The sequence below is a fragment of the Acipenser ruthenus genome, chromosome 60 (assembly GCF_902713425.1).
Source record: "Acipenser ruthenus chromosome 60, fAciRut3.2 maternal haplotype, whole genome shotgun sequence".
NCBI classification, from domain to species: Eukaryota; Metazoa; Chordata; class Actinopteri; order Acipenseriformes; family Acipenseridae; genus Acipenser; species Acipenser ruthenus.
The window spans coordinates 3865181-3879249 of record NC_081248.1 but is presented as its reverse complement, the minus strand read 5'-3'; the positions used below and the strand labels follow the sequence as shown (position 1 = coordinate 3879249).

General features: G+C 42.4%; 1 protein-coding gene across 5 annotated transcripts in view; it reads right to left on the bottom strand.

Moving 5' to 3' along the window:
* Positions 1-5292: 5292 nt before the first annotated feature.
* Positions 5293-14069, bottom strand: part of LOC117966731 (myocardin-like) — a 46428-nt gene continuing 37651 nt past the window's right edge. For 2 of the 5 annotated variants that reach the window (XM_059018458.1, XM_059018459.1), the window contains exons 9-12: positions 10090-10140; positions 9016-9156; positions 8250-8304; positions 5293-7907 (exon numbers count right to left, since the gene is read on the bottom strand). In XM_059018458.1, the coding sequence (XP_058874441.1) occupies positions 7594-7907; positions 8250-8304; positions 9016-9156; positions 10090-10140 (561 nt within the window). In that variant the 3' untranslated portion in view covers positions 5293-7593. The remainder of the gene's footprint in view (positions 7908-8249; positions 8305-9015; positions 9157-10089; positions 10141-14069) is intronic. The other 3 variants (XM_059018460.1, XM_059018462.1, XM_059018461.1) reach the window with 3 other exon arrangements.

Below are 14069 nucleotides of genomic sequence, written 5' to 3'. Positions count from 1 at the left end.
AGCTAAATTTTTAACTAAATCTTAAATCTACTTATTTAACTGGCCAGCTAAATCTGGAGTTTGTATGCAAATGAGTTCTGCCCGCTTTGTGCTTTCACGCAATTTGATTGGCTCTTGTAATGCTGGAATTTGCATATTTCCAAATTAGTATTGCAAGAGCCAATCAAATCGCTTGATTTAGCTGTCCAGTTAAATATTTAGCTAAATGTTAAATCTTGTAATAGATTTATACATTATATCTGAACGTACACATTAATATATATATATATATATATTAGTTTTCACAACATTTATAAATCTGGGGGGGAAATACAAGATTTAAGTTAATTTTTTCTTTTTTTTTTTTACACATGGCACCCCACAGGTTTTCGCCATGTTACAAAAATGCATCAAACTTTTGAAGTAGATTTCACATTTGCCCAAGGCCTTTTGAAGACAACGGCAACATTAGCAAATTATGACAATACGTAATTATTGTGAACAATTGTGTTTTCTGAGCACTGTCCTGTTCCGCGGTCCTGTCCTGTTCATCGATGATAATATCTATTAACAGCTTTCGGAAGCGGGTAACAGGAAATTTAAAAGCTGTATCATATCACATATATTTTATTACGATTTTTGTGTATGTTAATTATTTGTGAAGTCATTTTATAACAAATATACGGATGAACATTACCTTTTTTTGACCTACTAGAGGTAGCTACCGGTAGTTTGTTTTCTGTATATATTGCTGTGTCTTGATAATATTTGATGTTGTAATGTTATGTGTTTATAAAGTAACCGCTGTTACATGATTTGATGAATAAACTTCTTTTTGTTTTATTAAAAAAACTATTGCAATGTGTGTATTATTTGTTTAGCAGACGCCTTTATCCAAGGCGACTTACAGAGACTAGGGTGTGTGAACTATGCATCAGCTGCAGAGTCACTTACAACTACGTCTCACCCGAAAGACGGAGCACAAGGAGGTTAAGTGACTTGCTCAGGGTCACACAGTGAGTCAGTGGCTGAGGTGGGATTTGAACCGGGGACCTCCTGGTTACAAGCCCTTTTCTTTAACCACTGGACCACAAAGCCTCCATTAAATTAATACAATAAAAGTATTGCATTTTTCTCAACATGTATTTATTTGTGCAAAACACAAATAATATGATAGTGGCACAAATGTATGTAGTTGGGGGTCACTGTATGATCTGGATATTCATAATCTGTCAAAAATGTGCTTTATTTTGCTCTTATCTGCCCCCTATTTTACTGCATCTAATCCTGTACTTCAGAACACTGTAATCTGCCAAGTGTTTAATCTGTAGTACTTTGTATTTAATCACATCCTGATATAACTATCACTATTTAATCATATCCTGATGTAACTATCACTATTATCTGCTGTATTATTGAATTGTGGTTTGTCACACTTGTACTTTTCTTTAACAAAAGTTATTGTATTTCTTGCTCTTATTGTATTACTTGTATTGTAACACTTGAAATGTATTTGCTTACGATTGTAAGTCGCCCTGGATAAGGGCGTCTGCTAAGAAATAAATAAATAATAATAATAATAATAATAATAATAATAATAATAATAATAATAAAAATCACCCTATTTTAGCGCCTAATCATGATTGACAGTCTGTTTAAAGCGCTAAATCCGAGCGTCGCAAATTAGATTTCATTTTAGATTAAATTTAAGGAGCCAATCCCCAGAAGGGAAATGCATCCTTACGGTGTTATCCTTAAACTTAATACTTAAGTGGCTGGTTTCACAGACCCAGACTTGTGCTAATCCTGGGACTACTCGCTGTTAATTTGGGTAAGGAAGTCCAAGACCTGTGTTTTATTCAACTGGCCACTGATTTTCACTGGAATTAGAGTATTTATTTCCCTCAACGGTGTTTTAGCAAGAAACATGTCATGACTCTGTGCAGCTATGAACTGGTTTCCCTTATGATGAGCAGTAAGTTCTTAAATATAAAAGTATTAATATAGTGGATATTTTAAAATAGTTTTAATCCTATTGTATACATTATTTGATGTCAGTTTGTCTTATACTTGAAACACATTCTTGAATTCTTCCTGATAATTATAAAAAAAAACTCAATAACTTGAAATTATTTTTAATACCACACTACTGAATATTGTGTTCAGTTCTGATCACCTCGTTACAAAAAGGATATTGCTGCTCTAGAAAGAGTGCAAAGAAGAGCAACCAGAATTATCCCGGGTTTAAAAGGCATGTCGTATGCAGACCGGCTACAAGAATTGAATCTATTCAGTCTTGAACAAAGAAGACTACACGGCGATCTGATTCAAACATTCAAAATCCTAAAAGGTACAGACAATGTCGACTCAGGGGACTTCTTTGACTTGAAAAAAGAAACAAGGACCAGGGGTCATAAATGGAGATTAGATAAAGGGGCATTCGGAACAGAAAATAGGAGGCACTTTTTTACACAGAGAATTGTGAGGGTCTGGAACCAACTCCCCAGTAATGTTGTTGAAGCTGACACCCTGGGATCCTTCAAGAAGCTGCTTGATGAGATTCTGGGATCAATAAGCTACTAACAACCAAACGAGCAAGATGGGCTGAATGGCCTCCTCTCGTTTGTAAACTTTCTTATGTTCTTATGTTCTTACTGAATTTTTAATAATTATGGGTGAAATTAAATATATTCTATATATTTTCTTGTATAACCTATATATATATAAGGTACCTATAGAAAGTCTACACCCCCTTTCAAATTGTTCACCTTTTGTTGCCTTATAGCCTGGAATTAATAGTTGTTTTTTTTCATTTATCTACACATCCTACCCCACAACTTCCAAGTGAAAAGAATATTCTAGAAATTTGTAGAAAATTAATTAAAAATAAAAACTGAAATAGCTTGGTTGGATAAGTGTCCACCCCCCTTGTAATAGCAATCCTAAATGAGCTCAGGTGTATCCAATCGCCTTCAACATCCAATTATGATCTTTCAGCTTTGTATTTTGAATATATAATTTTTTCTCAATAAAAACTTTCTTCTCCTTAACAGTGTATATCAGTGCCTATAGAAAGTCTACACCCCCTTGTACTTTTTTCACATTTTGTTCTGTCAGTGCCTCAGAGTTTCATGCATTTAAATGAGGATTTTTTCCTCTTATCTACACACCATACTCCACACTGTTAAGGGGAAAAAAAGTTTTTATTGAGAAAAGATTATATTTTAAAAATACAAAACTGAAAGATCATAATTGGATAAGTCTCCACCCCCCTGAGTTAATACTTGGTGGAAGCACCTTTGGCAGCAATTACAGCTGTGAGTCTGTTGGGATAGGTCTCTACCAACTTTGCACACCTAGATTTCGCAATATTTGACCGTTCGTCTTTACAAAACTGTTCAAGCTCTGTCAAGTTCCTTGGGGAGTGCTGATGGACAGCAATCTTATTATTATTGTTATTATTATTATTATTTATTTCTTAGCAGACAGGGCGACTTACAATCGTAAGCAAATACATTTCAAGTGTTACAGTACAAGTAATACAATAAGAGCAAGAAATACAATAACTTTTGTTCAAGTGTGACAAACCACAATTCAATAATACAGCAGATAATAGTGATAGTTACATCAGGATATGATTAAATAGTGATAATTACATCAGGATATGATTAAATACAAAGTACTACAGGTTAAACACTTGGCAGATTACAGTATTCTGAAGTACAGGATTAAATGCAGTAAAATAGGGGGCAGATAAGAGCAAAATAAGGCACATTTAAATGAAGGGTGATAGTGTCCCAGGATACAAACAGAGGAGTTCTACAGGTGCTGTTTGAAGACAACAATATCCAAGTAATCTTCAAGTAATGTCACAAATTTTCGATTGGATTTAGGTTGGGGCTCTGACTGGGCCACTCAAAGACATTTACCTTTTTGTTCCTTAGCCGCTCCAGTGTAGCTTTGGCTGTGTGCTTTGGGTTGTTGTCGTGCTGAAAGATCCCAGTTTCAGCTTTCTTGCAGAGGGCAGCAGGTTTTCCTCAAGGACTTCTCTGTACTTTGCTCCATTCATTTTCCCTTCTATCCTGACACGTGCCCCAGTCCCTGCCGATGAGAAACATCCCCATAACATGATGCTGCCACCACCATGCTTCACAGTAGGGATGGTGTTCTTTGGGTGATGCGCTGTGTTGGGTTTGCGCCAAACATAACGCTTTGCATTTAGGCCAAGAAGTTCAATTTTAGTTTCGTCAGACCACAAAACGTTTTGCCACACGGCTACAGAATCTCCTGAGTTTTTTTTGCATACTTCAAAACAGGATTCAAGGTGGGCTTTCTTGAGTAATGGCTTCCTTCTTGCCACCCTACCATACAGGCCAGATTTGTAGAGTGCTTGGGATATTGTTGTCACATGCACACTTTGACCAGTCTTGGCCATAAAAGCCTGTAGCTCTTGCAAAGTTGCCATTGGCCTCTCGGTAGCCTCTCTGATCAGTCTCCTTCTTGCTCGGTCATCCAGTTTTGGAGGGACGGCCTGATCTAGGCAGGGCCTTGGTGGTGCCATACACCTTCCACTTCTTAATAATCGTCTTGACCGTGCTCAAGGGATATTCAAGGCCTTTGATATTTTTTTTATACCCATCCCCTGATCTGTGCCTTTCAACAACTTTGTCCCGGAGTTCTTTTGAAAGCACCTTGGTGCTCATGGTTGAGTCTTTGCTTTGAAATGCACTACCCAGCAGAGGCAACCTACAGGAACTGCCAAATTTATCCTGAAATCATGTGAATCACTACAATTTAGCACAGGTGGAGGTAACTTGGTGTGTGATTTTGAAGGCGATTGGTTACACCTGAGCTAATTTAGGATTGCTATTACAAGTTGTGCCAGTTACTTTGTTCCTGTGTTTTGTTCATGACTTCTTTTGTTAAACCTTTTTATTTTGCTCTGTGAGCAGTGTTTTGATTTACTTTTGTGTAATAAATGCGCGCCCAAATGCGCTTAAACCTGCAGTTACTGTCTGTGAGTCTCAATAAGCCTTTGCTATCCTGTCACACTTTATTCATATGTCTTTATATGGCATACTAATCAAGTTGCATGATATTAATTTTGGTCATGCATGTTCCTATTTTGCTTATATTTAAAAACATATAAAGAATATATGTACATCGATGTATTGGTATGTGATACATATATGTAACATATAAAACAGTTAGATTGCATATATTTATAATATACTGAAAATATGTGTTCTTTCCGCCTGGGAGGAGAGAGTGAGGAAAAATAATTAAAAAAAGAAAGAATGAGAGACTCAGTAATTTGGAGTTAAGAATATGTATTTATTGAGATCACTTTGAGACGTTTCTGGGTGATTGAAATTGTGTCTGTGCAGGAACACTGTCCTGTATTATACAAGAGAGCCCCCTGAGCAGAAACACTGTACTATACAAGAGAGCCCTCTGTGCAGAAACACTGTCCTGTATTATACAAGAGAGCCCCCTGAGCAGAAACACTGTACTATACAAGAGAGCCCTCTGTACAGAAACACTGTCCTGTATTATACAAGAGAGCCCCCTGAGCAGAAACACTGTACTATACAAGAGAGCCCTCTGTGCAGAAACACTGTCCTGTATTATACAAGAGCCCCCTGAGCAGAAACACTGTACTATACAAGAGAGCCCCCTGTGCAGAAACACTGTCCTGTATTATACAAGAGAGCCCCCTGAGCAGAAACACTGTCCTGTATTATACAAGAGAGCCCTCTGTACAGAAACACTGTCCTGTATTATACAAGAGAGCCCTCTGTACAGAAACACTGTCCTGAATTATACAAGAGAGCCCTCTGTACAGAAACACTGTCCTGTATTATACAAGACAGCCCTCTGTGCAGAAACACTGTACTATATTATACAAGAGAGCCCTCTGTGCAGAAACACTGTCCTGTATTATACAAGACAGCCCTCTGTGCAGAAACATTGTCCTGTATTATACAAGAGAGCCCTCTGTGCAGAAACACTGTCCTGTATTATACAAGAGAGCCCTCTGTGCAGAAACACTGTCCTGTATTATACAAGACAGCCCTCTGTGCAGAAACATTGTCCTGTATTATACAAGAGAGCCCTCTGTGCAGAAACACTGTCCTGTATTATACAAGAGAGCCCTCTGTGCCCTCTGTGCTTTTTTGACCTGAAAAAAAGAAACAAGGACCAGGGGTCACAAATGGAGATTAGATAAAGGGGCATTCAGAACAGAAAATGGAGGGCACTTTTTTACACAGAGAATTGTGAGGGTCTGGAACCAACTCCCCAGTAATGTTGTTGAAGCTGACACCCTGGGATCCTTCAAGAAGCTGCTTGATGAGATTCTGGGATCAATAAGCTACTAACAACCAAACGAGCAAGATGAGCCGAATGGCCTCCTCTCGTTTGTAAACTTTCTTATGTTCTTATGTTCTTGTGTATTATACAAGACAGCCCTCTGTGCAGAAACACTGTCCTGTATTATACAAGAGAGCCCTCTGTACAGAAACACTGTCCTGTATTATACAAGAGAGCCCTCTGTGCAGAAACACTGTCCTGAATTATACAAGAGAGCCCTCTGTGCAGAAACACTGTCCTGTATTATACAAGAGAGCCCTCTGTGCAGAAACACTGTCCTGTATTATACAAGAGAGCCCTCTGTACAGAAACACTGTCCTGTATTATACAAGAGAGCCCTCTGTGCAGAAACACTGTACTATACAAGAGAGCCCTCTGCACAGAAACACTGTCCTGTATTATACAAGAGATCCCTCTGTGCAGAAACACTGTCCTGTATTATACAAGAGATCCCTCTGTACAGAAACACTGTCCTGTATTATACAAGAGAGCCCTCTGTGCAGAAACACTGTCCTGAATTATACAAGAGAGCCCTCTGTGCAGAAACACTGTCCTACATTATACAAGAGAGCCCTCTGTGCAGAAACACTGTCCTGTATTATACAAGAGAGCCCCCTGTGCAGAAACACTGTCCTGTATTATACAAGAGAGCCCTCTGTGCAGAAACACTGTACTATATTATACAAGAGAGCCCTCTGTGCAGAAACACTGTCCTGTATTATACAAGAGAGCCCCCTGTGCAGAAACACTGTCCTACATTATACAAGAGAGCCCTCTGTGCAGAAACACTGTCCTGTATTATACAAGAGAGCCCCCTGTGCAGAAACACTGTCCTGGTATTATACAAGAGATCCCTCTGTGCAGAAACACTGTACTATATTATACAAGAGAGCCCTCTGTGCAGAAACACTGTCCTGAATTATACAAGAGAGCCCTCTGTGCAGAAACACTGTCCTGTATTATACAAGAGAGCCCTCTGTACAGAAACACTGTCCTGTATTATACAAGAGATCTCCCTGTGCAAAAACACTGTCCTGTATTAAACAAGAGAGCCATCTGTGTATAATCACTGGCCTGTATTATACAAACCAGCTGGCTCCAGGTTCAAGAGCCTCAGCAACATGGAAAGCAGCACAGAAACCAGGAGCAGAGACACAGTGTGGAAATGAACTGAAGAGACAGAGGGAAGGAGACCCTTCTTCACACAGAGAGTGGGGAGGAGGCGGGATGGGTTACCATGGGTTACCAATGGCTACCAAGCCACGCTGTTGATGCTGCATCACAGTCCAGCCCGAAGTCGGCTCCTGTGAAAGGGGGCACAGGGGGGCGGAGCCAGTCTGCAGGGTCGAAGCTCGTTCTGAGGAGGGGGGGTGGAGAGGGAGGGGGAGGGGGCTGGGTGGGGGGAGGCAGAGGGGAGGGGGGTAGCTCCAGAGACAGGGAGGGACACAGCGGCTCGGACAGGAAGCTGTCATCACTGCGGGGGGGTGGGCTCTGCTGAGAGGACTGGGATTGGTCGAGAAGGAGGGGGCAGGGGAGGGGCTCCGTGAGAGAAGAGTCTGGAGGAGAGAGAGAGAGAGAGAGAGAGAGAGAGAGAGAGAGAGAGAGAGAGAGAGAGAGAGAGGGGAAGTGGAAGAGGGAAAGAAAGGGAGGGGAGAGAGAGAAGAAAGAAGGAGAGAGAGGAGCGAGAGAGTAGTGTTAGGGTCAGTTCTGTCCCCATTGTATCCTATCAGCAGCAGGACTTATACCAGCCTCTCAATACACAGGCCTCCACTGGGAACCTGTACAATCCACCAGGGGGAGACTCCTGTATAGAAGCCTATTATAATATATTCATGCATGCAAAACACTTGTAGATTACATACTACTGGGCATCTGGTACTGGGATGAACTGGACTCACCTGAGCTGCTGATAGGTACATCCAGTATGTCATCAATGGACTGACTGGGAGCCATCTAGAGAGAGGGGAGGAGAGAGGAGAGGGGAGAGGGGAGAGGGGAGGGGAAAAGAGAAGATGTGTTTACATTGAGAAAGTGTTGAAAGCCACACATATTGTAATATAAGGTATATAAGGTATATTTAGGGGATGGTAAGGTAATGACAGGGGGAGTGGCCTGTGGGGACAGTGGGCAGGGCTACAGTAGGTAGCGATAGGGGGAGTGGTCTGTGGGAGTAGTGGGCGGGGTTCCAGTAGGGAGTGGTCTGTGGGAGTAGTGGGCGGGGTTCCAGTAGGTAGTGACAGGGGGAGTGGTCTGTGGGAGTAGTGGGCGGGGTTCCAGTAGGGAGTGGCCTGTGGTAGTAGTGGGCGGGGTTCCAGTAGGGAGTGGTCTGTGGGAGTAGTGGGCGGGGCTCCAGGCTTCATCTTCCTTTTGATTAGATTTCTCAGCTGAGTGTTTCGTTGTGTCGTGTTCCTGTCTCTGCGGGACAGCAGTAGGGTAGCGCTGGTTAGTTAATGCTCCCCTTCGACTCTGAGCTGCCGGGTCAGTCCCACAAACCAACAGCTCAGAGGAGGGAGGGGATAATATTATTCAGCAGGGTTTATTCCACTTTATGAAGCTAAATGAGTTTATTCTATATAGAGAGAGAGAGATCAACGCTTTTGGCCAGAGCTGTGTATATGATTGAGAGTTTTAGAGCGGTGTCTGTCTGGGGGCGTGGCCTCTAACCTGCACTCTCTGAATGGCCTCCTGTAGCTCCTCCTCCAGACTCCGCCCTGTGGGAGGGGCCTGGGCAGGACTAGCTGTAATCTCCATCGGCAATTCAAAATCCTGACCAATCACATCGCAGCTGGGCTGAGAGCAGAACACCTGAGAGGAGAGAGTGTGAGAGAGAGAGGAGAGGAGAGAGGGTGAGCGAGGGAGAGAGGGAGAAAGGGGAAAGGGAGGGGTGAGCAAGGGAGAGAGGGAGAAAGGAGAGAGGGAGGAAGGAAGATGAGAGGATGTAAGAGGGAGAGAAAGATGAGAGAATGAGAGAAGGAGGGTGTCACAGATTGGCTTGGTGGGGGACATCAGACCAGGGAGGAGACAGACACAGACAGCACTGAGGTGTGAATCAATACGCTGGTGCGCAGATTTATTATAAATAAAAGGTTTAAACAGAAACAAAAACACTTCACCAAAACAAAATGGCACAGTGGCCAAAATAAATAGACAGATACAAAACAGACAGATACGAAAAACAAGCATCATGCTGGTGTAAACCAACACGGGTAGCAATTGCTTTCTAATAATACCTGCTTGACTCACGACTCTCGTTCCGCCTCTGAACACACTAATCAAGTTCAGCCAAAGCTGCTTGTTTTTATATAGTGGCTGAAGGATTAACTGGCTATTAAATGACCTAGTTTCCCACATTCGGCACGGGTTTTATCATATGCATGGTCAACAGCCAGTTTGTCAATAATCACTTGCTGTTGACAACGCATTTCAACCCCATCCGGCTATAAACAATACTAACAATAAAACAGTGTGTTTTAAATACACAAAACAGTACATTTAAATAATAATAATACAACACATACAAAATAACACAAAGCATGAAATTCTCACAGTGGTGGGGAGTATCCCGTCACAGAGGGAGAGAGAAGAGAGGATGAGAGAGAGAGAGAGAGAGAAAGAAAGAGAGAGAGAGGATCACAAAATACAACTGTGTACCAAGTACGAAGACAGACAGACACACAGACAGAAAGACACAGAGACAGACACACAGACAGACAGACAGGCACACAGTCAGTCAGGTACCTGTGTGGTGAAGCTGTCGGCCTGTGTGTCTGTGTCGCTGCTCAAGCCCTGCTGGAGAAAGAGGTGGAGAGAGGAGTCACTGGCCTGATAGAGAGACGGGGAGGGGAGGAACAGAGTGAAGAGAGAGGGGGTAGAGAGGGGGTAAAGACAAGGTAGAGAGGGGGTAGAAAGGGGGTAGAGAGAGTGGAGGAGAAGGGGTAGATTGGCTGATTTGAATCAGATCGTGTTAAACGAAATCGGTAAAGAGGTCAGAGTGGCTGGTCTGATACAGTGGCTGGTCTGATACAGTGGATGGGCTGATACAGTCTGGTCTGATACAGTGGATGGGCTGATGCAGTGGCTGAGCTGATACAGTCTGGTCTGATACAGTGGATGGGCTGATACAGTCTGGTCTGATACAGTGGCTGGGCTGATGCAGTCTGGTCCGATACAGTCTGGTCTGATACAGTCTGGTCTGATACAGTGGCTGGTCTGATACAGTCTGGGCTGATACAGTGGCTGGGCTGATACAGTCTGGTCTGATACAGTGGCTGGTCTGATACAGTGGCTGGGCTGGTACAGTCTGGTCTGATACAGTGGCTGGTCTGATACAGTCTGGTCTGATACAGTTGCTGGGCTGATACAGTCTGGTCTGATACAGTGGATGGGCTGATACAGTCTGGTCTGATACAGTGGCTGGGCTGGTACAGGCTGGTCTGATACAGTGGCTGAGCTGATACAGTCTGGTCTGATACAGTGGATGGGCTGATACAGTCTGGTCTGATACAGTGGCTGGGCTGGTACAGTGGCTGGGCTGGTACAGTCTGGTCTGATACAGTTGCTGGGCTGATACAGTGGCTGGGCTGATACAGTGGCTGAGCTGATACAGTGGATGGGCTGATACAGTCTGGTCTGATACAGTGGCTGAGCTGATGCAGTCTGGGCTGATACAGTCTGGTCTGATACAGTGGCTGGTCTGATACAGTCTAGGCTGATACAGTGGCTGGGCTGATACAGTCTGGGCTGATACAGTGGCTGGGCTGATACAGTCTGGTCTGATACAGTCTGGTCTGATACAGTGGCTGGGCTGATACAGTCTGGTCTGATACAGTGGCTGGGCTGATACAGTCTGGTCTGATACAGTCTGGTCTGATACAGTGGCTGAGCTGATACAGTCTGGTCTGATACAGTGGATGGGCTGATACAGTCTGGTCTGATACAGTGGATGGGCTGATACAGACTGGTCTGATACAGTGGATGGGCTGATACAGACTGGTCTGATACAGTGGCTGAGCTGATACAGTCTGGTCTGATACAGTGGCTGGGCTGATGCAGTCTGGTCTGATACAGTGGCTGGGCTGATACAGTCTGGTCTGATACAGTCTGTTCTGATACAGTCTGGTCTGATACAGTGGCTGGTCTGATACAGTGGCTGGTCTGATACAGTGGCTGGGCTGGTTTCACACTCCATTTCATTTTGTTACAGCTGCCGTTTTTCTTTGTTTTTAACCCTTCGGTGGCGAGACATTCTAATTTCGGTGCTTAAGCAGCGATGACGCGCTCTCTCTTCCGAGATGACGTCTCACTGCAAAAATAAGCCATGGGGGAAACAAATCTTTGTTTCTGAGCCTTGTCATTGAATAAGGCTAGGTACTAGCAAAAAAAAACTGTATTGATACATGTCAACTAAGTGACGCACAGAAAACGCGTCTACCAGCGCATATTTTGAAGTTTTTATTGAGTCACACAACTCAGAACGTTCCAGAACTGTCAGCGGCCACAACAGCGCAGACTTTTTGAAGGCAATTGTCTCTGAAATTATAATTCAGTACACATTTAGATTCAATATCTAAAATAAGAACTTGAATATTTCATTTTTTTTTCTTTTTCTTCAGGCACTTGAAAAGGATGAGAAGAGGCTTGTGCTGTTGACGGTACAAACACATCTTTATTCATTCATTTGTTTTTTATATTCATTTGTTTGCTTGGTAAGTGTTTGTCACATTCATTTCATTTTTACCTTTACTGCTTCATCACTATATCGTTCGTTTTTCTAGAGACTTTATTTTTTATTTTTTCTGCTCCTGTTGACTTCTATAAGTTTTGTATATAATATTATTTTCTCCATGATACCAAACTATTGAAAATCTGGTAATATACAGTACATACATTTATGTCAAAAATCTAATTAGTGCCCTCATTTCATTTTATTATTATTTTTTTGCTTCTTTTGACTTGCTATAACTCTTGTATATAAATATAATTTTCTCTATGATATCAAATTATTTAAAGTTCGGTAATATACAGTACATATATTTATATGTCAAAAATTTCATTTCATTTTTTTTTTTTGTAATTTTGTAATCCTGTTTTTAGTTTTTGCTATGACATTGTAATTTGTATTTTTTGTATTTTTCCTGTGAAATGCTTCGGCATGGCATTGCCATAAGGTGCTATAAAAAAATTAATTGGTTGACTGATTGACTGTTGAATTGTTTTGTGTGTAGGTGGGTGTGGAGTTTGCAGGTTTGAAAGATGGCTGGAAGAAGCAGTGTGGAGTAGTGGTTAGGGCTCTGGACTCTTGACTGGCAGGTTGTGGGTTCAATCCCTGGTAGGGGACACTGCTGCTGTACCCTTGAGCAAGGTACTTTACCTCGATTGCTCCAGTAAAAATTCAGCTGTATAAATGGGTAATTGTATGTAAAAATAATGTGATATTGTGTAACAATTGTAAGTCGTCCTGGATAAGGGCGTCTGCTAAGAAATAAATAATAATAATAAGCTACACGAAACTGATGGAGTCCCTGAAGACCACCAGAAAGCCCCTTGATCTCGAGGATGTCAACACCCTTTTCCTTGAGGACCACGAGGGGATGGATCCTCTGCAGGAGGAGCTAATGATGGAAGAGTGTAGAGATGAAGAGGAAGAAGCCGCTCCAGATGAGCCCCATCCCAGCACTTCCACTGTCAAGTAAGTGCATTGTTTACAGTATTCATTGTTTCATATGCTTGAAATAGCTTTTTATGCATTCCTAATGGATTTGTATGTATTTGTGACAGAAAGACAATGATTCTTGGTGGTAAACCTCCCTCGCGACCTGTGAGGGCGCCAAGTAACGGGAACAGAGTACCCTGGACTACCTGGCCTGACACTCGACGGTAGGGTAATTGGCTTAGCGAATAAGGTAGTATTGGAGGCTGTGTGGTCCAGTGGTTAAAGAAAAGGGCTTGTAACCAGGAGGTCCTCGGTTCAAATCCCAGCTCAGCCACTGACTCATTGTGTGACCCTGAGCAAGTCACTTAACCTCCTTGTGCTCCGTCTTTCGGGTGAGACATAGTTGTAAGTGACTCTGCAGCTGATGCATAGTTCACACACCCTAGTCTCTGTAAGTTGCCTTGGATAAAGGCGTCTGCTAAATAATAATAATAATAGTCTTAGAACTGGTCCAGCCACTTGTCCATCAAGGCTATAATGTATGGTTTGATAATTACACGTCACCAAATTTGATGATAGAATTAAAAGGCTTGGTTGTAATTCTTGTGGTACGTGCAACACAAATCACATAGACCTTCCCACTCTTCTGAGGGACTATAAACAATGGGAATGTCGGAACCAGTGTGGGGATATGAGATGGTGTCATACAAGGAAAGGAACATTTAGCAACTCAGTGAAGGGATGCTTGAGCCATTATTTGTTTGCCATCACTTCATAGTGCCAGCGAATCGAGGACTGTAGAAAGGCTGTTAAGCACTGAGGGCTGTTGGACTCAAACAGTGGAGAGGCAGCCTGCCACCATTCACGACTATAATCAACACATGGGCGACGTAGACAAATCCGACCAGAGAATTGGTACCTACCACGTTCTCCTTTAACCCTTTGCGGTCCTATGTTGGACCCTGTCCGACATCATTAAAAAGACGTAAAAAACAGGTCTCTAGTCGAAAAATCTGAGAAAACCATTCAATGGCCGAGTGAGACCGATAGGAGCCAAAAAAAAAAT